The 24,849-nt window shown below is 40.5% G+C and overlaps 1 protein-coding gene across 2 annotated transcripts in view; it reads left to right on the top strand.

The window, feature by feature from the left end:
* The window catches only part of DCAF6 (DDB1 and CUL4 associated factor 6), a 158,076-nt gene that overhangs the window by 100,868 nt on the left and 32,359 nt on the right, over positions 1–24,849 (top strand). For both annotated transcript variants that reach the window (XM_084648852.1, XM_084648853.1), the window contains 4 exons: positions 11,657–11,768; positions 21,521–21,636; positions 22,729–22,812; positions 22,970–23,297. In XM_084648852.1, the coding sequence (XP_084504978.1) occupies positions 11,657–11,768; positions 21,521–21,636; positions 22,729–22,812; positions 22,970–23,297 (640 nt within the window). The remainder of the gene's footprint in view (positions 1–11,656; positions 11,769–21,520; positions 21,637–22,728; positions 22,813–22,969; positions 23,298–24,849) is intronic.

Here is a 24,849-nt window from a genome sequence, read left to right on the forward strand (position 1 = left end):
CCTGTAGCACAGCTGAAAAATGCATTATAAATTACTGGCCACTTAAGAAACAAGCGCAAATGCTTTCTTACATTGCTACTTTATTTATTTTAAACTAACATATGATCATGACATTGCTATGCAGTTTTCTGCTGCTTATATTTTAAGTTGAAATCTCATTTTTGTTTCAGATTCTCCTTCCTCTGTGGTTAACAAACAGCTTGGATCCATGTCACTTGATGAGCAACAGGGTGCGTGTGATAGGAAATGTGCTATACCCAGCCATAGTTCACTGCAATGCAGACTTCCTTTTTAATTTCAGTTCATGATGATAAACATGCTGTTCATCTTCATAAACTAGAATTCCTTAAGCAGACCTGCAATGGAAATCCCATAATACTCAGTTAAAATTATATCCTCTGCAAAACTAGTGTAAATTTATTTTTAAAAATCTGCCCTTACCACCAATTTGATGCTTTTAACATAAAAGTCGTACTCCACTCTGACACATTGTAAGTGAATTCAGAAAATGTTTTTTAATCAAAAGTAAAATTGCAAATCAGGTTTTAAACTGGTGTTTACAGATGGTGCACTCCTCTTGGCCCATTAAGGGGAGTTACCTTTTAGGTGAAACTTGCCTTTAACCAGATGAAGCCAAAGTGGCCTGCCTTATGTAGAGGATGTGCAGATGCTGAGGAAGAAAAAATCCATCCAAATTGGGGCTGGGGCAGTGGGCTGCACTGCAGCACCCACCTATTACCTCAGCCTGTTGGTTGAAAGCTGCAACTTGTGCAAATGTGCCATTTTTGCTGTGTCTTCAGTTCACCTTACTTCTGTAATCAATGGTCCCATGTCTCCTCTGGGAGTGTCTACACAGCAAAGAAAAGCCCATGGCTGGCCCATGTGCGCTGACTCTGGATGCAGGGCTGTTTCATTACTGTGTAGACTTCCGGGCGTGGGCGGGAGCCTGAGTTCTGGGACCCTCCCACCCTGAAGGGTGAGCTTCAGAAGATTTGGATGCTTATCTCGGCCCTTAAATCTTCAAAACATGACTAGAAAGCTCAGAAAGAGGCTTGTCTGTTCCAGTCACAGATGGAACCCAGAAGTGATGAGTTGATAAAAATGAAACCATGAACCTTCAAGATGCTTTGGTCCCAGAAATCAGGCAAGGTTTGGAAGTTTCCTTGTTATCTTTCCACTCTGGTTCGCTTTCCCTTAGAACTGCCTTGCATCTTAGAATAGGTCATTACATAAATGGAGTAGAACTTTCTAATAGTTGCGTTCTTCCATAGTGTTTATGCTGTTGTGCTGATGTGTGGAGATTTCCTCTTACAAAATCAGTTGTTTTTTATATACAATAGAAATAAATATATCTGCTTATCTAAAACTTAAAGGTAAACCTACTTTATGATCACTTATTTAAGACAATGACTTTCCTACTGTGATCTTAGGACCACTAGAAGAAAAGTTAATGTCATTAGAACTGTGGTGGATTGGGAATCTGGGTGAGGACATAGTTTGTTAGAGGATTTATCTCCTATTTGATGGTCAGCAGAATAAAAAGCTGACTGTATTCTGGATCCATATCATTCAGATCTCTTAAATTAAACAATATCAGGTGGCAGCTGCATTTTGATGGGAAATCTCCAAAGAACTGCTAGCTGGTGCAGGAAGTTGTTGGTGCTTTAGGATATGGTACTTTTCCCTCTGATTTTGTTAGCTTGCTATTAGAGCAGACTGTGCTCTTGTTGTTACCATCTTTTATGTCCACTTCTGGTCACTAAATATCTCATCGCATTTATCATGATTTCATAATCCCACTATTCAAGCCACATTCCTGTGTGGGGTGGTTAACCTCTGCCTACTTGTATTTAATCCTGTAGTTTCAAATGGAACATGATTTTCTTCGCTTGGTGTTTCACCTCAGCACTGGCTGCAATTCAGTAATGGGTGGTCACTGTTTAAGGGTGGCATTGTTTCTTTAAGCCATTGCCTACATTTGCAGGTGTGGAGAGTTGAGGAAGGGCCACTCACACCTGGCAGTCTCCCAGACATTATGCTTATTGCAAGATGCTTTGGGGAATGTGGACCTGCGGAGACCCTCTGATATATCTTTGGGGAATGTGGACCTGCGGAGACCCTCTGATATATCTTTGGGGAATGTGGACCTGCGGAGACCCTCTGATATATCTTTAGGGTATGTGCACATGCAGCCCTTGTGTCAGTGCCAGACCAGTGCTCCTGGCCAGTTCAGCAGGTTGGGGTAGAAGGGGGCAGGGCCATAATCTTGCCCCATCGCCAGGCAGTTTTGAGCACTTGGCTCCCCAGTTTCTTGCAAGTCAGTGCAAATATTGTGCCTGACTCCTTCTCAGAGGATTGGGAAAACTTTGTGCTCCTTCTGTAAAATTCAGTATAGTCTATTAAACACGAAACATCCTACGGGACAAAGAAATTGTGTAACTTGGACTATGGAATGGTTGCTGGTGTTCTCTAAAAGTCATTGGCTCAATCCTGAGGATTCTTATTGGGTTCTTACTTAGCTCTTCCTTGGGCAGACTCCTTGAGCTTTTTGTAGACTGGTATTTTCACTATTTAGGGTTTTCACCATTGCATCTAAAGTCACCTGGTGATTGTGGCTTTGTTGTTGTGAGCCTCGGTATAGAACTCGTTCCTGTCCCCTGAAATAGATTACATTTTGACCCTGTCGTTTAGAAGGAAACATCTTTAAGTTTTCCCCCCAAAATATGTCTTAGAATGACCACTACTGTCTTTATATTTTGTCACTATTGATCTGCTTTTCCTGGAATTGGGAGGTTATAGTTCGGTATAGTGAAGAATGGAGTGGGGCCTGGGGAGAGATCATGATGCAGACTGCTTGACAGCTGGAATCAGAAAGGGACTTCAAAATTCTCAGGATGTGCGAGTCTGAATGATTATCAGACTCCATTAAAATACATTGCTAATTATATTTTTAAAGCTTTATACTTTTTTTTTTCCTGAGTATATAAACAGTTTTACATGTTCAATACAATTTTTGCTGATTACCTTCAATTTACATGAAAACTGAGATGCCTCCTAACAGATGGCAGAGTAGAGTCCTTAGTCTCTAACTTCCAACCAGGCCAAATGTGATCAGGTAACATGCCTCTATACTGTTAGTATTGTACAGAGAAAAGCTGGGACTTTTGTGAACTTGTTTTGCACAGATATAGTTTTCTGAGAAAATAAGTGGATTTATTAGTGTAATTTTCCCTTTTACGTGATTGAAGAAAATATTTCAATTCTAGATCTTTCTAATTACAAAGGGAGATAAAAGTTCACTTTTTTTTGCTTGAAAGGAAATGGAGGGTGGACTTTGTCCTATAACGTTTGCTTATGGCAAAGCACAATATGAAATGATAGTCATAACGTTTTCCACAATTTACATCAAATGTGTTGCTGTAAAATAGAGGACTGCTGGTCTTGTAGGCGTATATCTTCAGAGTGGAATGCAAGTAATTTGGAGCAATTTAGCAGTATTGATTTTCTACTTGCTACCTTGATAACTACCTGTTACCTTGTTTGTTAGGGCTTGTGAATAGGTTAATAGCTCTGGAGATGGAAGTTCTCTGTTTAATCGCAGAACACGTACAACTTCCCTATAATGAGAATTTTATAAAGGAAGAAAGGCAAGAAATAGCTATTGAAAGTTTACCACTACAGTAGAGCCTCAAAGTTAAATACCTGTTCGTAACACTGAAATGTTCGTAACTCTGAACAAAACATTATGGTTGTTCTTTCCAAAGTTTACAAGTGAATGTTGACATAATACAGCTTTGAAACTTTTCTATGAGGAAAAATGCTGCTTTCCCTTTTTTTAAAGTAGTTTTCATTTAACACAGTGCTGTACTATATTTACTCCCTCCCCCCATCCCCCCGGTCTCTGCTGCTGCATGATTGTGTACTTCCGGTTCCGAATGAGATGTGTGGTTGACTGTCAGTTCCTAACTCTGGTGTTCATAACGCTGAGGTTCTAATGTATTTTCGCAGCTATTTTCGCAGCTATGTCTTTCCACACTTTTTCCTCTGAACATTTACCAAATTCCATTTTTTCAAACTCTGCTACCTGTTCTTATTGCTCTCTAGATGATTTATTTAAAGGAGTGCCCATGTGTACTCAGTCCTGAACTACTGCAACAGCAAACGGAGTCTGAGGGACTTGTCTTCAATATCCCAGAATGGTTTGTGATGTTTAAAGCCAGAAAGAACCACTACGATAATCTAGTCTGACCTTCAAAATACAGGCCATAGAATTTCACCCAGTGGTATGCAGCAATATATTTGGTGGTGGCTTCATGACTCAGTGATACTCATTATTTTTGCACTGAGAAAAACATCCCAAAGCAATGTCAGGATATTGCACTGTAATTATTTAGTGTCCGTCTCAAATGCCATTCGTGAAAGTGTCTCTTCTTTCCATTCCTATCCAGCTGCTGAAGTGAGGAAATCGCCTCCCTTGTCTGGCTGGTGGTGGTGGGGAGGGTCGGGGAACAGGGCAGGATTCCACAGGCTCCTTTTCTGTCCCCTTCTCATGATGAGGTGTTTCAGACTCTGTTTTGACTTACTCAGTGCTATCTACTTGTACTGTAAGGATACTGACATTTTGTGATACCAAATGGCGAGTGCCGAAGCTTTCCATGAACTCAAGGATAGCACCTATTTACTTATAAGTGTACATATTTTTCAATCAAAATGTAAATGCACACAACCACAGGGTTTTCTTGTGCTCATATTTTCTTTGAATAAATTGATTTCACCCGCAAAAAAACCCTGCATTTGATCAGCTTTCTCCTCACCCCACACTGACAGAATAAGGCAGCTGCAGGCTGTATTTTAGAGCAGCCATGAGCTACACTGAGAGTAGTAACCATTGTGCAGAGGTTACCATGGTGAGGCTCATGTATAATTGTCACAATGCATTATACAGAACACTCTTTCACAGAAAATTATCTTAATTTTAGCTCTGTGTTTTCGTACTTTATATTTTCCACATTTTAAAAAACTTTTTGTATTCACAACGTGTATAAAGTACGTATTTAATATTATTTAAATTTTTCAGACCAAATTACTATAGTCCTGGTATCCTGAGTGCTTTCCGTCTGTCAACAGCGTACACACACACACATGTTCAGGGTCAAATTATGCTTGCAGACACATTAGTTTATGGCTTCTGTTAACTTTAAAGGAAGTTTTATATATGTATTCAGTGGCAGAATTATGACCCTTATTGTTTCTGTAAGCAGTGTTTACTTGGGGAGTTGTGTATGACTATATACTTTATAGAAAATTATATGCATGTAGAGTGATTCTGAACTCTATTTTAGAATGGTTATGCAAGAAATATTGCCATTGTACAGTGAGTTATATTGTAGTTTTAAAACTTCCTGTTAATCTTGCATTATTATTTTGTCCATTGCAGCTTTGAACTAGAAATTTAAAACAGAAGTCCAGACTGGAAAAGCAATAGGAGATGTGCTACTTTAACGTCTTATTTAAAATTGTGAATGACACCTTAAACATTTTTCCATGCAGTACATGTAATGTTTTGTCACTGGCAAAGCTGTTGTCGTCATGATCAGGTTCCTATACTCCATAAACCAAACACCTGACTAACACTGCTGTCCAGATGGCTGTGAAGTAAAAAGATTAGACTGCATTTGATACTAACAAGCAGTCAGGACCTATGAATTCTATTTCCAGCTTTGTCACTGACTCATTGTATGACCTTGAGTAAGTCACTGGGCCTCCCTGTTTCAACATGCCCACTTATAAAACAGGGATATTAGGACTTCTACCTCTGAAAGGTGCTGTGATGCTGAATTAAAGTTTGTATATCAAAGTTCTTTGAGCTCCTCAGATGAAAGACACTAGTGTACAATTATTATCAAACAAAATGCAGTAGAGAGCTGTGCATGTAGATAGTTTGTCCATTAAAACAAGCATCTTATGCTTTAACATTACATTTGTTGTTAAAGGTTAACATTGAAGCTCTCAGTTGGCTCTTTATCTCGGAAGAGGAATTTTGTCCTGGAAGATGCTTTTAAAATATCATATTTAATCATGTCAAATCAATTTTCCTTCTATTTGTTTTTCATTGTTCTTGCTGTTTTTATTAGGAAAGATATTTGTGTTTAAAACTAGTATTTTTCTCCCACACAGACTTGTCTGTCCTTTGAGTACTGTCTCTATGGGTGTTCCACTTCAGGTGCTCATGTGCCCCATGTACCTTTGATTGGAGACTTTAACCAGCAGTGTTCATTTGACCTCTGAATGTGCTGCTAATATCCTTGTGCCCCACACCGAGGCTGTGTCAAGCTGTACAAGCAAACTGCCCTCAGTTCTTTCTCAACCGCCTCGGCCCGAAACAGAGTTTAGCATGTCAGCATCATGCGTGCCTCGGCTGCTTGCTGAGTTCATTCTGCTTAGTTTATTTAGTTTGTTAGTATCATGCAGAGATGGGTTGAACACTTCAATAGTTTACTCAATAGAGCATCCACAGTCAATTGGTGTGTCTTTGATCAATTATTGAGAAACCCATCAAAGAGGATCTCGACCTCCCTCCATCAGTTGAAGAAGTCTTGAAAGCCATCAAACAATGGAACTCTGGTCTGGAAAGGCATCTGGAAAGGATGGTATTGCATCAGAACTGTACAAAGCAGCAGGCCCAAAGGCTATTGGGGTGTTTTCATGGCTTCTTGAGTAGCATTTGGGAGGAAGAAGAAATGCCACAAGACTTCAAAGATGCTATTATTGCATCACTGTTCAAAAACAAAAGCAGCAAAGCTGACTGCGGAAAGTACAGAGGCATTTCCCTACTCTGTATAGCAGGGAAAATACTAGCTCGCATTTTTCTGAACAGACTCATTCCAAACATGTCTGAGGAGAATCTGCCAAAAGCACAGTGTGATTTCAGACCAGCTCATAGTACTATGATTTTTGTCATAAGGTGGGTCCAGGAAAAATGTTTAGAGCAGAACATGGAATATGCAGTATTCATTGACTTGACCAAAGCCTTTGATATGGTCAACAGAGAGGGTCTGTGTGCTATTCTACATAAACTGGGCTGCCCAAGAAGATTCATACAAATCATCTGGCTGTTCCATGACCACATGACAGTACAAGTGCTCTCCAATGGTAACTTTTCTGACTTATATGAAATCTCAAAGGGAGTGAAGCAAGGCTGCATACCTGCTCCAGTGCTGTTCAACTGGTTCTTTGCCTGTGTCCTCAGCCATGCCACGAGGGACTTGGATCAGGGAATTTATATCTGCTCCTGACTGGATGGCTCCCTCTTTGATCGTCGAAGACTCGATGCTAAGACCAAGACTCTGGAGAGACTTCTCATCAAGACACTTTTTGCAGATGCTGCATCTTGATGGACCATAGACATAGTGACCTTCAGGTCATTGTTGATAGATTCTCTGAAGCCTCCCAGCTCTTTGGCCTCACCATCAGTCTTAGTGGTTTTGTTTCAACCAGCACCTCATTCTAGTGCCCCAGCACCAGCCATCTTCATGCAAGCCACACAGCTGAAAAATGTAGATCAGTTCAAGTATTTGGGTAGCGCCATCACGAGTGACTGTTCCTTTGATCAGGAAATTACCTACAGAATTAGTAAAGCCTACCAGGCCCTTGGCCAACTCTGAACAAAAATCCTTAACCAACACAAATTTTGTGTCTCCACCAAATTGAAGATCTACAGTGCAGTGATCCTAACATCTCTCCTGTATGGATCTGAGACATGGACTCTCTATAGATGGCACATTAAATAGCTTGAGCAATTTCACATGCACTCCCTCTGCTCAATAATGAGCATTTGCTGGTAGATCAGAGTGACCAATATTAAGGTCCTTGAGAGAGCAAACACAGCCAGCATTGAGGAAATGCTACTGAGAGCACAACTTAGGTGGACTGAACATGTCATCAGACTGGAAGACCACAGTCTCCCAAAACAGATCTTGTTTGGGGAGTTGAGGCAGGGCAAGAGAAAGAAGTGTTGTCCACATAAGGGCTTCAAAGATAACCTGATGAGCAGTCTCCAGAAGGCTGGCATCCATCTCAAAGAACTCAAGCAAATGGCTCAGAACTGGACTCACTAGGGGTCTCTGACAAGATCAGCATGTAACAGGTTTGAGCAGGGTAGACAAAATAGTCTTCAGGCTGCATGTGAAATATGACACAGAGCTGCATCATCAAATATCATAGATATGGACTTCCCATGCCTTCGTTTTGGCTGACTATGCATCAGAGTTCGAACTTCAGAGTGAAATGTATAGCCATAGATGAAAAATGTGACAATATCGTCATAGTTTGTGATGGACTACCAACATTAGCAGTTAATTACTGGTTATTGAAAGATTGTTTAATTTCTTCCTGGGAAATCCTCTCTGTGAGGGGCATGTCTGGTTCACTAGGATTTAAGTGTTGGCTCATAAGGGGTAGAGGCTATCCCGGTCAGTGACAGACACTGTAAGTGTGTTCACTGCCTGGGTGAATTGCATGTCTCACAGAAGTGTAATTTCTGTTGAGCCCTCAAATCCAGGGCACAGAAGAACTGCAAAATCAAGCTGCGACTGTTAATGTTGGAGTGCTCCCTTCCCCGCACTTCACAGCCAGGTCAGGAGAACTCCCACTATACATCAGTCACCACAGTCTCTAGTGGCCCCTTTGACCTCAGCACAACACCCTTCTAGATAGGGGAAGGCTTCAGAGACCTCCTCTAAAGATCCTAAGAGGAGGAGCTCTAATACCCTTTTTAAGGTACCATCCTCAAAAAGATCTCACTCTCCGAGCAGGTCAGCAGCGTTGAGGCTTGGTACAATAAGGCAAAGGGATCCTCTGGTACTGGTGAGGCAGGAAAATCCCACAGTTCTCAAAGTAAACATGGTTCTGGGAAGGTTCCAGTACTGTCAAGCAGAGACGGTCAGAGTGAGCAAACAGTATGCATGGGCTGAACTGACACTTCTAATGAAAATCTCCAATCAAAGGTGCGTGGGGAACACGCGCACCTGAAGTGGAGCACCCAGAGGGACATACAGCTCAAAGAACTACACTTACTGCACATGGTGAGCAACCTCACTTTTGTTCTATTTGATCCTGCAGAGACTATGCATGAGTAAAATTTGACCCTGTTATGTAGAGAAAAGTCAATGACTTCAATGGGCAGAATTTGATGGTTATTTGACATTGTGGGAAAAAACTCAATGTTACAAATGTAGGGTGATGGCTTCAGAGCAGGATCAAGTATAAGAAGCTGGTTTGTGAGGAATTTGTTTTTTTGTTTTTGGTTTTTTTTTTTTGGAAACTCAAATGACAGCTAGGGGAAGACTGTGCATTGATGTTTAACAACTAATAAATTAATAATACATTAATAGCAATGGGTTACTGATAGTCTCATAATTCATATGAGGCTGGAGTAAGTGGGCTTCACATAAGTGGCCTATGTGGGGCATGGAAGTCAAGAATTCTCCCACTAATCTGGGTTCAGAACAAGGAGCACTTGTGTAGTAAGTTTGTATTTGATGTTACTGCCCATGAGTTTCAGCATAAAGAACACTTACACTAGGATAACTTTAGGCGATGAAGAGGGGTAGGGAAAAGGAGCACTTTCAAAATGTAGCACTGGATGAAATAATCCACGTTACTACCCATGAGTTTCAGCATAAAGAACATTTACACTAGGATAACTTTAGGCAATGAGGATGGGTGGGGAAAAGGAGCACTTTCAAAATGTAGCACTGGATGAAATAATAGTCCACGTTCCCATACAACAAACTCGAAACCTCCTGCTCACAAAGGACCAAATCACAGGGGAAGGAACGCAAGCCAAAATGGGGACAGAAGAGGTTTAAGAATATTTAGATAAGTTAGATGTGTTCAAGTCAGCGGAGCCTCATGGAATTCATCCTAGGTTGTTTAAGGAACTAGCTGAAGCAATTTTGGAACTGTTAGCGGTTATCTTTGGGAACTCGTGGAACTAGAGAGGGCAGAAACGTGTAGTTATCTTTAAAAAGGGGAACGAAGAAGACCTGGGGAACTATTGATCAATCAGCCTAATTTTAATACCTGGAAAGATACTGGAACAAATTGATTAAAAAAATGTTTTGTAAATGCTTAGAGGATGATAGGGTTATAAGGAATAGCGAGCATGCATTTGTCAAAAACAAACCATGCCAAACCAACCCAATTTCCTTCAACAGAGTTACTGATCTAGTGAATGTGGGGAAGCAGTAAATGTAATATATTTTTATTTTAATAAGGCTTTTGACACAATCCCAAATGACATTCTCATAAGCAAACCAGAGAAATGTGGTCTAGATGGAATTACTATGCAATGGGTGCACAGTTGTTGAAAGATGGTACTCAAAGTTATCAGTGTTTCACCCTCAAACTGGGAGGACATATCTAGTTGGGAGCCATAGGTTCAATCCTGGGTCCCGTACTATTCAATATTTTCATTAACGATTTGGATAATGGAGCACTTGCAAGTAGTTTGGAGAACAGGATTAGAATTCAAAATGACCTTGACAAATTGAAGAATTGGTCTGAAATCAATAAAATTATATTCAATAAACCCAAGTGCAAAGTACATCAATTAGGAACGAAAAATCAAATGCACAACTACAAAATGGGGAATAACTGGGTAGGTGGTAGGACTGCTGAAAAGGATCTGGGCGGTCATAATGGATCACAGATTGAATGAATCAATAATGTGATGCAGTTGCCAAAAAGGCTGATATCATTCTGGGTGTATTAACAGGAGTGTCATATGTAAGACATGGGTGCTAATTATACCACTCTACTCTGTATTGGTGATGCCTCAGCTGAAGTACTGTGTCCAGTTCTGAGGATCACACTTTAGGAAAGATGTGGACAAACAGAGAGCAGAAGAGAACAACAAAAATTATAAAAGCTTTAGAAAACCTGACCTAGGTTTGTGAAGGGAAAAAAACTGGGCATGTTTAGTCTTGAGAAAAGAAAACTGAGGGGGGATCTGATAAGTCTTTAAATATGTTAAGGGCTTTTATAATGAAGATGCCGATCAAGTGTTCTCCATATACTCTGAGATTAGGACAAGAAGTAATGGGCTTAATTTGCAGCAAGAGTGATGTAGGTTAAATATGAAGGAAAATTTTCTAACCCTAAGAGTAGTTGAACTCTGAAATAGGCCTCCAGGGGAGGTTGTGGAATCCTCATCACTGGAAGTTTTTAGGAACAGGTTGGACAAACACCTGTTAGGGGTAGTCTAGGTTTACTTGGTGTCCTGTCTCAGCACAGGAGGCTGGACTTGATGATTTCTTGGGGTCCAGCCCTATATTTCTATGATTCTATGTATGACTCCGATGTAAATCAGAAGGAATCTTATGCACAAATCTAAGGACCACACATGCCCTTTTCATTGTTATAAATACAAATTGTTATATCTTTAGGCTAGTCCCTAAGCTTTGCAAAATACAAATTCAGTGCGATCACTCCAGAGCATTTAACTTTTGGTTTGTTCTGTGTCTGGCTTTAAAACAGACTGTATTGGAGAGAATTTTTTTGTTGTCTTAATTCACGTCTGAAGGTGTTGCCATTATTTAACAGTTTTACATAAATTACTGAGACACATTCAAATATTATCAACCCTTGTTTACAGACAGTGAAAAGCAGAGTCCACGAGCAGGAACAGGTGAACCAGTTTTAAGTTTGCACTACAGTACAGAAGGAACTACTACAAGCACGATAAAATTGGACTTCACGGATGAGTGGTAAGTGTTTTTTTGTTTTGTTTTGTTAGCTGTTAATAAGCACAATTTTCCTTTGTATTAGCATTTGTTTACCTAAAATGATTTTTTTTAAAATTATATATACCACTTAATATGTATTATTTCCTGCTGTTTCATAGTTTTGTATTAGTATTTTACAGAGGTAGTGACCATCTGATTAGGAATAAACTATTTTTTGTGTTCCATTTGCATTCAGTTACCTCAGGCAAAGTTATTTTAAGTGGGCAAAATTTTTCTTTTTAAGTGGGCAAAATTCTTCCCCAGTCTTTAAATATATAGCAAAGAGTATGTAAAGAATAGGAAAAAGTAGCTTTCATCATTAACATTTTAAGTTGTGGAGAATTTTTTTTTATAAACACAGCTCAGCAAACTTCACTTTGTCACAGTACATCTATGTTGGAATGCTATGGATTTAATTCCTCTAGCTAAAGAAGGTTTTGGAGCAGGCACAATTACAGAAATATGTTGTGAATTTCATAATTAAAAAAATGAAAAGTAGTAATAGTTCACTGTATAGATCATCTTAATCTTAAAATAATTCAGAAAAAAATACTCTTGAAAGACACATCTATTGAGTCTACATGGATTTTAAAAGAGCTATTTCAAATTTGTGGACCGAGAACTGCACCAGGATCTGTGTTCCCTTGTTGGCACAGAGAAATCCAAACATTGCTTGAAAATGTCTGAACCTCAACTAAATTGAAGGGCAATTGAAGGGTAGTATGAAATGGGGGTAACCATGAGAGAGAGAGGCTCCATGTGATCACTTCTTAGGCCCCATGGACCCAGAAAGAAACATCTCCATAGCACATGGGTCTATAAAAGGGTATAAAAGGAAATTAGTCTTCTTTTTAACAGTCTTTCAGCAAACTTTTTGTTTACTTCTTTAAAAATCTATGTATCATGCTGCACAGCTACAGAGTCTTGAAATCTTAACTACAAATTGGAGTTCTCAGACAGCTATAAGGTGCATGTCTGTCTGGACATGCAGTTTGGGCAAGGAATAGTTGTTTAGATGTTTTCTTTATGTTGATACTTTTTAGATATTCATTCCTTACGTCCTGTCCTTGAAGGGGACACTGCTTCTCAGGCCCCGTCTACACTACAAAGTTAGGCTGATGTAAGCCGTCTTGCATTGACCTAGTGATGCATGTGTCTACGCTTAAATTTGTCTGCCACTGACGTAAGTGCCCCATTACAGCGATACAGTAACACTACCTCCCTGAGTGGTGTTGAGCCATGTTCGATGTACTGAAGTCAATGCAGCACGAGTGTAGACAGTTACTTATGTCGACCCTAACAGCAGTCTAGTAGCTGTCCCACAATGCCCAACACAGAGTGCTCTGGTCACAATTGTGAATTCCACTGCTCGGGCTCAAAGAAGACTGGAAGGCCCCATGCTCCTTGAAAGCCCTGGATATTTTTGAAATGCCTTTTCCAGCTCTCTGTTGTTGTGTGCCACAGACCATGCTGGCTACGCAGTCCAGAAGTGCTCCTACCTGGAGTAGACAGGAAATATTGAATCTCTTTGGCCTGTGGGGAGAAGAGACTGTGCAAGCACAGCCATGGACCAGCTGTAGAAATGTTGACGTCTGAGTATATTGCATGGGGGATTCAGGAGAATGGGAATGAAAGGGATCAACAGCAGTGTTGCGTGAAAGCAAAGGAACTTCAACTGGCGTATCAGAAACCCAGGGAGGCCAACAGTCAATCTGATGCTGAGCCACAAACCTGCCGCTTTTACAAGAGCTGCATGTCATACTTGGCGGAGACCCTCTTATCCACCCCGCATACCAGTGTGGATACCTCCGAGGAGCCAAGTCACAGGCCCCTAGTGTGAACAGTGAGGAGGAGGAGGATGGGAGACACGTGACTGGGAGGTCTAGCTATTCTGCGAGCCAGTACCTGTTTGATACTCTACTGCAATCCAGTCAGTCCTGGCAGTCGAGCATGGGAGAGCCTGATACAGGGGAAGGAGCTTTGGGTAAGTGTGTAAATTTATTTCCCATTACATTGATGGTGCCCCCAACTTAACAGGACACAGCTACCGACTTTTCATTAATATACTATTACTAGAATAGGTAGTGGTACTACGAAGAGAGGTAGTGTTGTTATCTGCTTTTAATTCCCCTATAGAGTTAGGCAAGGGGGCCCATGTGGAGCTGTTTATGTACACAGGAACATCCCTTTAATCCTGAGAGATCTCAATGAGCCTTCCATGGGGGTACTCTGCAGTCCTCTCCTGAAGGTTTCTAGGGTGGCTGCCTTATTTCTTCTTCGATGGTAGGACGCTTTCCCACACCAGTCAGCAATACCTTCGACAGGCACCATTGCAGTACATAGGCTAACAATATATGGGCCCCCAGCAGTAGCTGTGCTTTCTCTGCCTTTGTTACCTTCAGGAATAAGATATCTGATAAAATAACCACCCCTTATTGAAGTGTCAATAAGCAAGTCTTGTGTAAAACTTTAGAGGAGCAAAGGAAGGGCTTTTTGAATCTTAACTTTTGCTTTCTCTTGTGACTGTATTGATAACGGTACCACTGTGTGTTTTATCTGCAGCTACTGCAGTTGTGGCGTTGAGGGGTTCCTTCTGCAGATCCGTGGAATGCCTGAGCCAGATAAGGTGAAAGAAGAGGACTTGGAATTACATGTTCAATGAGATCCTGTAACCTGTGCTGATCAGACCGTGAGCAGAGGGCCTGAGGGTGAATACAGCAGGCATCGTGGAGAAGAGAAGAGTAGAGAGGAGAGAGTCCCAGCAGGAAAAAGGAGAGGGAGATGCATCAGGACATAATGGGGCTTCTCCGTTGGCAAACACAGATGCTGCAGACTCTTGTGGAGCTGCAGGCAGGGGTGCTGTAACTAGTGGTGCTGAGGATGCGGTAGCACCCGCTGGCTTGAAGTGGTTTCCATCATATAAAGGGTTTAGAGTTTTGTTCAATGGCTTTCAGCATCCCCACTATAAAAATCGTCCCAATACCACTGCCTGCACGTTCAACAACCATGGGTTTGCCTCCCTTTGCAGTACATGGAGAACTCCATTGCAGCAGCTTCTTACACCTCCTGCTACATGAATCATAAAATATCAGGGTTGGAAGGGACCTTAGGAGGTCATCTGGTCCAACCCCCGCGTCAGGACCTGCATTCCTACCCCTACCACTTCATGCTAGATGACATTAAGGACACAGCAAGCTTCACATATCCTGACTTGTGAAAGCCACTGTTGCTGTATGTGTAGGCAAAATGGACATGAATGTTTTTTCCCCTTGTTAAGTTCTGTTTCATTAATATATTAAGTTTTTTATGTATTTGCTTTTAAATTGCAAGTCTTTTTTTTTTTTTTTTTTGGCCACTGATTTTGGTACTGAATAAAATTGTATTATTTGGAAAATCATTCCTGTTCGTTAGTTCACAACATATGTTGGAGTACATAGTAGTTCTGAAAGCACCCGCCTACTTGCTACTGTACAGTGTGACACAACTCATAGGATCGGTGACAAACACGGTGTAATAATCATAGATCTGCAGTAAGCACCGCAAAATGTAATAGTTGCATTGAAAGAGCTATATTCATAGACATACATGAAGCACCACACAATTCCTAACAGGCCCCAATACAGCAGCGACAGGTAGAGTACGGTATGGCACAAGACATTACAAGGGCTTACTGTTAAAGTGCTCTTCCAAAGCCTCCCTGCGTCGTATAGCTATGCGTTGAGTTCTTTTGTGTCTGGTGGTTCAAACTCAGCAGACAGTCTCTTCACCTCTGTTCTCCAGCCAGGTGGCAACTTTTCCACCTTTGCTTCACAGATACTATGCAGGACACAAGAGGCAGATATAATCATTGGGGTGCTTTTTTCGCCATGATCCAGTCTTGTGAGTAAACAATGTCGGTGTCCTACTAAAAGCTCATTTAACTGTCTTCTGCATCTGCTGAGCCAGTAGCTGCATCTTTCTTTGGTGCTGTTGATATGGCTGGGGTATGGCTTCATGTGCCAGAGAGCAAGGGGTAGGCAGGGTCTCCCACGATCACTATTGGCATTTCAACATCATCAATAGTAATCCATCAGTCAGGAAAGAGAGTCCCTGCTTGTAGCTTTCTGAACAGTCCTGCGTTCTTAAAGATGTGAGCACCCACACCATCCCTGACCAGCTACCATTTATGTCCGTAAAGTGTCTATGCTGATCCACCAATCTTGCATCACTGTAGAAAAGTAGCCCTTTCTGTTGACATACTCTGTGGCTAGGTGGTCTAGTGCCAAAATAGGAATATGTATGCTGTCTGTTGCTCCACTGCAGTTTGGACACCCTTTTGCTGAAAATACATACACTATATCCTGCACGTTGCTGACAGTCATAGTACTGTGCAGCCGGAGATGATTAATAGCCCTGCACATTTGCATGACAGTGGCCCTCAGAATGGATTTTCCAACTCCAAAATTATTTCCCACTGACTGGTAGCAATTTGGCACTGCAAGTTTCCATAGTGCTATTGCCACTCGCCTCTCCACGGTGAGTGCAGCTCTCGTTTTGGTGTCCCTGTGCTGGAGGGCTGGGGCAAGCTTGGTGTACAGATCCAGGAATGTAGATTTGTGCATCGGAAAGTTCTGCAGCCGCTGTTCATCATCCAAAGCCTGCTTTATGCCACCAGTAAGTGCTTGTTTCTTGGGCCCAGGAGCAGCATTCCACTACCATGAATGCCACCAACAGCCTGGAATTGGTTTCCACTACGTCCCACAAAATCTATTCTCCAAGAAATAGTCATGTTCCCTGCTCATTCAGTTTTTCTTATGGCTCTGCAGATAACAGAGGATAGTGCTTCCTGTGTCTGCAATGCTTATGACAATGGTGCAGAGCTGTGCAGGCTCCACGCTTCTGTCAGAGATGGCGGACAGCGAGGAGGGTCATTCAAGTTAATGGGATTTTTAAAAAGGCATGAAAATTATGTGATATAGGTGACATTATGGGATGAAGGCAGATGCACGCTGGGAAGTTGACCTCTTGTTCCCAGGCACCCCTGTGCAATTCAGTTCTGCGCCCCCCTCCCCGTGCATTGTGAAAACTTCTCCAAAAACAGAGTGGAATACCTACCTATGGTGCGCTGCACTGTGCATCGACACAAGCACTCCTGTTGAGCATGTATAGCACCAACACAAGGAGCCCAGTATGCATGCACACAAGCAACATAGTAACTGTGGCAGCTTTATGCCGATGTAACTTGTATTGACCAAAATTTGTAGTGTAGACGTGGTCAGTCTGGTAAGAGCGGGAAACTGTGATAAGCTGAAGAAAACTTGATTGGTTAGCGCACAGTTTCAATCACTATTTTCCATGGATTCACTTCCACTTATGTATTACATTGTACAGGAAGGACAGAGGGCTTATGTGGTGAGGTGCAGTGCTAGTTGATGACTGGCAATTTGATGGTGCATGCTCAAAGTCAACGTGAAACTTAGTGCTGAAGTCTAGCAAGGTGGTTCTTGTGGAAAATTCATAGAGTTTAGCTCTTTAAAATTCCACTGAGGGCCCTGGTCTCTGACAGGGGCCCATAGGTAGGGGCCACCACAATACCAGGGATAATAGTGGAGGAGATTACACAATAGGAGAGTTCCAGTTACTGGTATGTAACCCAGGAATAGTTTTTGTTTGTCTTCTTTTTTTTTTTAAATTTGCAACATCTTGATGCAAGTTTCCTTAGACCAAAAACCCCACATTAACCACCCCTTCCCACCAGAACAAACAAACAAACCCACAGCTAGTATGTCTCCGGTTTCTTAGTTGGTTTCACAAACTGAATACTATATTTCACTACTATGTAGATGGCCATGTTGCAATCCAGCATTAATTCTGGACGCAGACAAATTCTTTTCCATTATATTTTTTTAATCTCCTAAACATATGTAATATTAAATGACTGTATTCTGCGCTCCTAAAACTTAAAAAAGCCTTCATATTTTTAGGTTAAATGTATAAGGCAATTATTTTATTATATGTCCTAGGTGTATTAGTTCTTAACACTTTTTTTGAAATAGTTAAGATGCTAATGTTTGAAAACTAATGTAATTTGTATGTGTATTCATTTAAAATAGAAACTGATCCTACCGGATAATCTATCTAAGTGGCCTGGGTCAGCCCTATTTTATACTGATGTCCATCACTGTAGTAGCTGAAGTTCTTACTCTCGGGAGACAAACAGTAATAACTCATTCTCTTCTGTCCCTGCTACCAAGAGGCAGGTTTAATTTTCTAAAATTGTTTAATATGTAGAGTAATAATACCAAGAAAAAGGTCTCTCTGCTATCATACACTTAAAATGAGAAAAATATTTTTAACTTTTAGTAAACACTACAGTTCTAAAAATAAAACACATTGTACTCTGTAACAGTTTGAAACTTGCTTCCTTAAGCAGTTTCAATCGGATTTTGACTCCTAAATGCTTAAATCCCATTTGAAAATGAGATTTAGGCTGCTAAATTAGTTAGGCGTTACAGTACTGAGTGCAGCAATGCCTAAATAACCTTTAAAAATCCAGGCCTTAAGCCCTGATCCTTATATCTACATGGAGTCCCATTGACTTCTCTGAATCTACCCACACAGATCTGGGCTCTAGACACTCTTGTCATGGGTATGATAGAAGATCTTAAATAGACTGTCAGAATCTAAATCTGGCATGCTTCAGATTGTTGCAAGACTGTCTTCTGCTGGCTTTAACTAACCATACACTTATAGTTTTTGCAGTGGTTATTGTTGAATGTTTTAGGACAGGCATGTTCTGTGGGAGGTGCAGAACATTAATAAATTTTTATGTATCAGAGGGGTAGCCATGTTAGTCTGTATCCACAAAAAAATGAGGAGTCCGGTGGCACTTTAAAGACTAATGCCCAAATAAATCTGTTAGTCTTTAAGGTGCCACCGGACTCCTTATTATTGTGTTTTTTAATAAATTTTTTAGTTACTTTTATCAACTGGTAGTATTTAATGTGCTAAAATTACATTACTAAAGTACTCAGCGACCATAGTTTTGTGTGCTATACTGGTCAAAAACATTAAAAGTCTGATTTTAAACTGGCAAAAGCACAAAAACCAGCTTCAAACTTCAATTAGACAGAAAAGTGATTCTGAAAGTTACTAAAGGAATTTGTATTTGTTTTTTCCTCAGTGGTTCCATATCAATTGCGCTCAGTTTACAGGTTAAATTCTTTTTTCTTGCAATTCTCATCACAAACTCCATTTGGCATGTGCAAATCCACGTGTTCTTTCTTTCTCTTACATAATCACCTGTAGTGGTTTGATTTGGCCGACACTTGTTGATGGATGAGTCAGAGTGGACTCAATCTTGCGTTCATGTAGCTGTTTTGGTTGTACAGGAGTAAAACTCCTGGTTTGTCAGGGAAAAAAGCCTATTCACCACTCTTTTACTAAGTTTCAGAGTAGCAGCCGTGTTAGTCTGTATCCGCAAAAAGAAAAGGAGGACTTGTGGCACCTTAGAGACTAACAAATTTATTTGAGCATAAGCGTTCGTGAGCTACAGCTTATGCTCAAATAAATTTGTTAGTCTCTAAGGTGCCACAAGTCCTCCTTTTCTTTTACTAGGGTTTTCCTACCACATGTGGACCCAGAATCAGAGCTGCCAGTCAGGGAATGTCTGTCTAAGACATGCCAATAGGAAGAGGTTGTCAGAAAGCTTATGTCTCTGAGAGACTGCTGGAAGAAGTAGCAGAAACCTCCTGGTCTCCAATGGAACTTTTTCCTTATTTTCTATCCTCTTTTCTTGTTTGTTGTCTTAACTCTTTTCCAGCAATGAGCCTGAACTTTATCATGTTTCTGACCAGTTTCTTAGAGATTCGCCTATTCTGTCTTGTTTCCTTTATTGGCTGGCTGCTGTTCCCACCACCAGGGCAAGATTATATAAGTGGCCCTTTAGTTTAGCCGTGGTTGTGTGCTAGATGCTTCTTTCAGTTTATAAGGCCTCTCCACAATCTAATTTACTGCATAGTGTGCCTTACTTTGCTAATACCTACTATGGAGGACAACAAAGAGCAGAAAATGGAGGCACCAAGAAAACCAAGATTATTTGGCACTCCACATCATTTCCCCATCACCTCAGGTCAGCTCAATGGGAGACCAGCAGAAAAGCTGCAGTAGTTCAAGGGTGTTCTCTAAAGGTAGTCTTTACCTCAAACTCACTCAACCACATGTAAATTATCCAGGATGGTAAGTGTTAAAGTGCTTGGATCTCTAGTCCTTTCTTGAGACAAGTAATTCATGTTCCAGAGATTGTATATTAGGATCTTAAGTCAATAGACATAGCAACAGGAGTTCCACAATTACCATCCAGATAAGATGAGCAGAATCCAAGCACCTTCATGGTAGCTATGACTCATTCCTAATGCCATGTGAACTGATCCCCAAAATTCCCAAGCCAGGAGAATGTTCTCAGGGCTAGCAAGGATTTGCATGTGCCCAGCAATGGTTGAAAGAACAACAAATGGTGTAAGAGACTAGCTACCTCACCTCACCTTTCATAGACCTGAAAGTCCCACTTATGATCATTCTACCCATCTTCATTTCCTTCCTTGTCCACAAGAGTGAGTTTTCTCAGTCCAGCAACAAAGAAAAGGTGCAAGATTGAATATTCACCTCCACTTTCATTGAGATGGTGCTCAGAAAGGTTTTCGTTTTATGGTTGTGGTGGTTGTAAGTTGGGAACAAAAAGAGGAGCAGAGTGAGTTAAAACATGAGACCCCAGGAGGAAAAGAACTTTGTTTCATAAGGATAAAACTATTCTAAAGGTCTTTCAAGACATGGAGGCAGTTCTATATGTTAATTGAGAAGGAGCCATTTTCCCCATTTAAAAAGAAAAAACATTTGCCAACAGATGTCCCACCTACTCTAAGCGTAGGGGGAAAACAGACCTCAAATACCACTTAATAGTAACATATGTTAAATTTTGATATTTTAAAGGTGACCACTTTAGTCCCTGTAATAGTTTATTATTTGTGGCATGGCCAAAAGTTATTTATTCATTTTACAGAACATAGCAGAAGTCTGGTCCTTGCTGTGGAAAGTTTACAGTCTAGGTTAAAACATGTATGGGTTATTACAACATAAAAAGACTGGTTTAAGGTAACATAGACAGTATGTTATAACAGATTATTCATGTACACACCTTAGTTCATGTCTCTTCCTTTTCTTACTACAGCTGCAAGTTAGGGCTTCTGTTTCTGTCTTTATATGCTATATACTTACTTCATCAAATCCATGGTGCATGGTTTTGCAGACCAATAAATTCTTGTGAAGTTATGACACGCATCTGCATGGAATTTTTTAGCCCTGGTTCTCAAAATCTCATTTAGTACAGATTTAGGGTTTTACTACTTTAATAACTTCGTTGTAATTTCTTACATGATGTTCCAGTGATTAAAAAGATTTGTAAAAGGTAATTCAAGGCAATGGACACAACAACCAAAAAATAAGATTAGATGTAGTCATATATTTTGCTTAATCAAGCCCTTAAGGATTCCACCTTTATAAAATGAGGGCCACATTTTAGAAGCTACTTCTGAAAATTTGGCTCCAAACATCTGACTTTATCTGTATTTGTTTTGTAATTACTTATAGTAATAAGTTGTAGGGATGTTGTGCTTTGTGGTTGTCCCTTTGATTTAAAATGGAGTCTGCTTGTGTCTTTGCCTCATTACTGAACCATTTTACACGTGCTTTGTTGTTAGGAGCAGCACAACTTCGAGTTCGAGAGGGAGTGGAAGTCACTGCAAACCTGAAGGCCAGGAAGAAGCTTTAAGAACACACAGCTCAGAACAGACAACACCAGAAAATGAAGAAACAAGTAAGATACGTAGTTTTTCCTGTAATGGTAAGGTCCCAGTTCTACTCATGGCTACAATTGAACTCAGTGGGAGTCTCTCACATACCAAAATGAGGGCAGAATGTAACCTTAATACAACATTATTTTTCTCATTTATTTCCAAGAAGGCAAAACGGATAACAGAGCTCAGGGAGGCAACAAATTATTTGCTTTACAAAACTAATTCCAGTTGTCAACTGAAGAGGCATGTAGCTATGTATAAGAGAAACTAATGTTTTTCTTAATTCTGAACTTCTTGTCCTTTATTTCTTTGTATTATGGGAGAACAGTGAATAGTTTTTACTGTCCCCTTGAGGAGGAGTTTTTTCCAGGCCAGAATTAAAGAACTTTGGTGGAGTAGAGAAAGCTTGTACCACCATGTCTATGCTGTATCTGTACTCTGGATAATTAGGGGACTCTGGTCTTCAGGGCTGTTAACTTTTAAACAACATTAAAATTTACATTAAAAATCCTCCTGTTTTCACTTGTTAATCCGTTTAGTAAATGGACAGTTAAAGTTGGCAGCTTATAAAGGGGGCATACAATGTTAAGGTGTAAATCTGGAGAAAAATGTATTGTGCTGAATTCAGTCAACCTGCTGGATTCATTGCTACAGGAGACAATTGGAGCAATGGCTGTATCAGTGAGTATATAGTGAGGATTTCCAAAGAAATGCCTAGAGATATGAAGATTACCTTTAAATAAGTTAATTAACCTTTGTAACTCTAGGTAATCATAACTATGAGTTATCACATCTTCTGTTTCACAACATTAAAAGTAAATTAGCTACTAAAATACTTGTATGATCAAGTATTGAATTGTAGCATGGACCAAGAAAGAATCTTCCCACCCCACTTTTATTCTCTGATATACCAAACTGAACAATTGGTAAGTGGATTTATGGGGTCTTTTTGTCTTCCCCTGAAGCATTAGATATGGGCACCTACGGGACGTAGCATACCAGTCTACATGAACCAGTGGCTTGACCCAGTGTAGCAATTCCAATGTTCTACAAGACTTATGGTGTATACTCATGTTACTGAAATGATTATATGATCTGGTGTTTAATTTCAGGAGTCTGTAAAGAATTGCATGAGGAAGTCACAAGTGCTGAAGAGTTGAAACCTATAGATGAAGCTGTAGAGAGAACAAAAACAGGTTTGTCTGCTGTTTCTTCATATGATTGTCTGGCTGAAAAAGGGTAAAGCCAAGCCAAACACAAAATTTATTTATAACATTTATAACAACGTCTTCCTAAGTAAACTATAACTATCAGTGCTGTCAGTGGCTAATTTTGACCGCCTTTTTCTGTTAGCTGTGTCAGATAAGGATGTATCTGAGCATCCTGGAACCAGCACAGAAGGAGAAAGTGATCCCAATCTTGACAGCATCTGTAGGAACCCAGAGGAAGGACCTTCAGGTGAAAAAAGCAAAGAGCAAGAGAGTTCAAGTCGTCAAAGTACAGAGTCCACTGCCAATCCAGTTAATACAAACCATGAACGTCAACCGCAGCCAGACTCCTCAGGGCTTGCAAGTCATGAAGAATCATCCACGAGAAGCACTGCTTTCCAAGAAACTGATGATAGTGATGATGACCCTGTCCTGATACCTGGTGCAAGGTATCGAGGAGGACCAGGACATAGGTTAGTAGAATTCTTTCCTTTTCTATTATTTGGCATCAGTATTTTCTGAGGGAAAACTAGGAACTGATGCCCCAGCCCCTTACAGAAGGATCTTAAAGCTTGTGGCCCAGAGCGCCTCATCAACAACAGGAACCTTGAAGGCTGCATCTAGTTAGGATATATATTTTTTTAAAAAAGAAACTCATACAAACCTAATACTTGTTGTGTTTGTGTATTTCTTGCTAAAGGAATAAAAACAGCTTTTTATCTTAGTTCCCCATTGATAAATATTTGCAGTTAATCAGTGTTGTTCTCAACGCATGTTAGGATACTGTCACAATTTCAGGGCAACAGCACCTGTATTCCCCTTCCATGGTCCACCAGTGGCATCCACTTTGGGCTTCTGGCTCCCAGATATCACCTTTCCTGGCCAGAGACCCGCATCTCACTCCCTTCTGACTGGGGTTTTTAAGGTTCTACAGCTTCCTGATTTACACTGATCTCCCAGCCAGCCAGACTTCCTAAAAGGCCAGTGCTTTTGTTTTGCCTTCTCTCCCAGGGTTATGACCTGTGTATTGCCCCAGATTATAATTACCACGCAGATGCTTCTAAGCAAGCACATTCATTCTTAATATGTTTTCTCTGTAATGCTTTAACTTAAAACAATAAAAACATACATGCATGCTAAAAAGCTTATCGGAGGTCACCCTCAACTCCAACCTAGGGCTCTGGTAGGTTTTAGTCCTTCAACATCCACAGCTGGGTTTTCATCATGGTTACAAGTTCATCCACCTTAGGTCCCAAACCAGAATGAAGGCGGGGCAGATTACCCTTTTCTTTATATTACCTTGGCCTTTGATGTTGGCCTTCTGTAACAGGTAGTCATAGAAACATAGAAATCTGCAGACAAAGACCCTGTCCTCAGGGAGTAGCTTCAAAAGGCTGGGTTTCTGCATAACCGGAGGTGGGGTGTTTGCATTAACTTCTCCCTCGGGATCCCCCAAGAAATCCACTTACCACTTTCTGTCTCAAAACTTCATAATTGTCTGGCACATTTTCAGTACAGTCTTTTGAGCTCCCAGGTCTTGTATCAGTCTCATCTCACACCTGGAAAGGTTACTTACAATCCTGGCTCACAATGATACGTAAACTTAATACAGTAAGGTCTTACAAGGTTATTGCAGGAAGTTGCCCATCTGTCACAGATACAATGGTCTACAGTTTGCCTATCTGCACTGTAAACATCCTTGGTTTGCAAAAGTACTCACTATTGGTAAGCAGCGCTGCATTTTGCTGTAGCGTATGTTTGATATACTGTGCCTTTTCTCCATTGGTGGTTGATGAAATAATTTTGAATTTTCCTTTTTCTCTCTCATGAGAAGAGAACTTTCTTATCCTTTTTCTCTTGTTAACTTCTGAATACCAATATGGACAGGACTAATAATGATTGAGAGTTACTAGAAAATTATGGTTGCAAAAAAACCCCAAACCTTTTTTGACCATTGTTGCTAAGAAAGTTTCCTATATATCGTATACTTGACATCTTAATCCATCATTGACATAATAATCCTCC

Source organism: Lepidochelys olivacea, assembly GCF_965140295.1.
Source record: "Lepidochelys olivacea isolate rLepOli2 genome assembly, chromosome: 1".
Lineage (NCBI taxonomy): Eukaryota > Metazoa > Chordata > Testudines > Cheloniidae > Lepidochelys > Lepidochelys olivacea.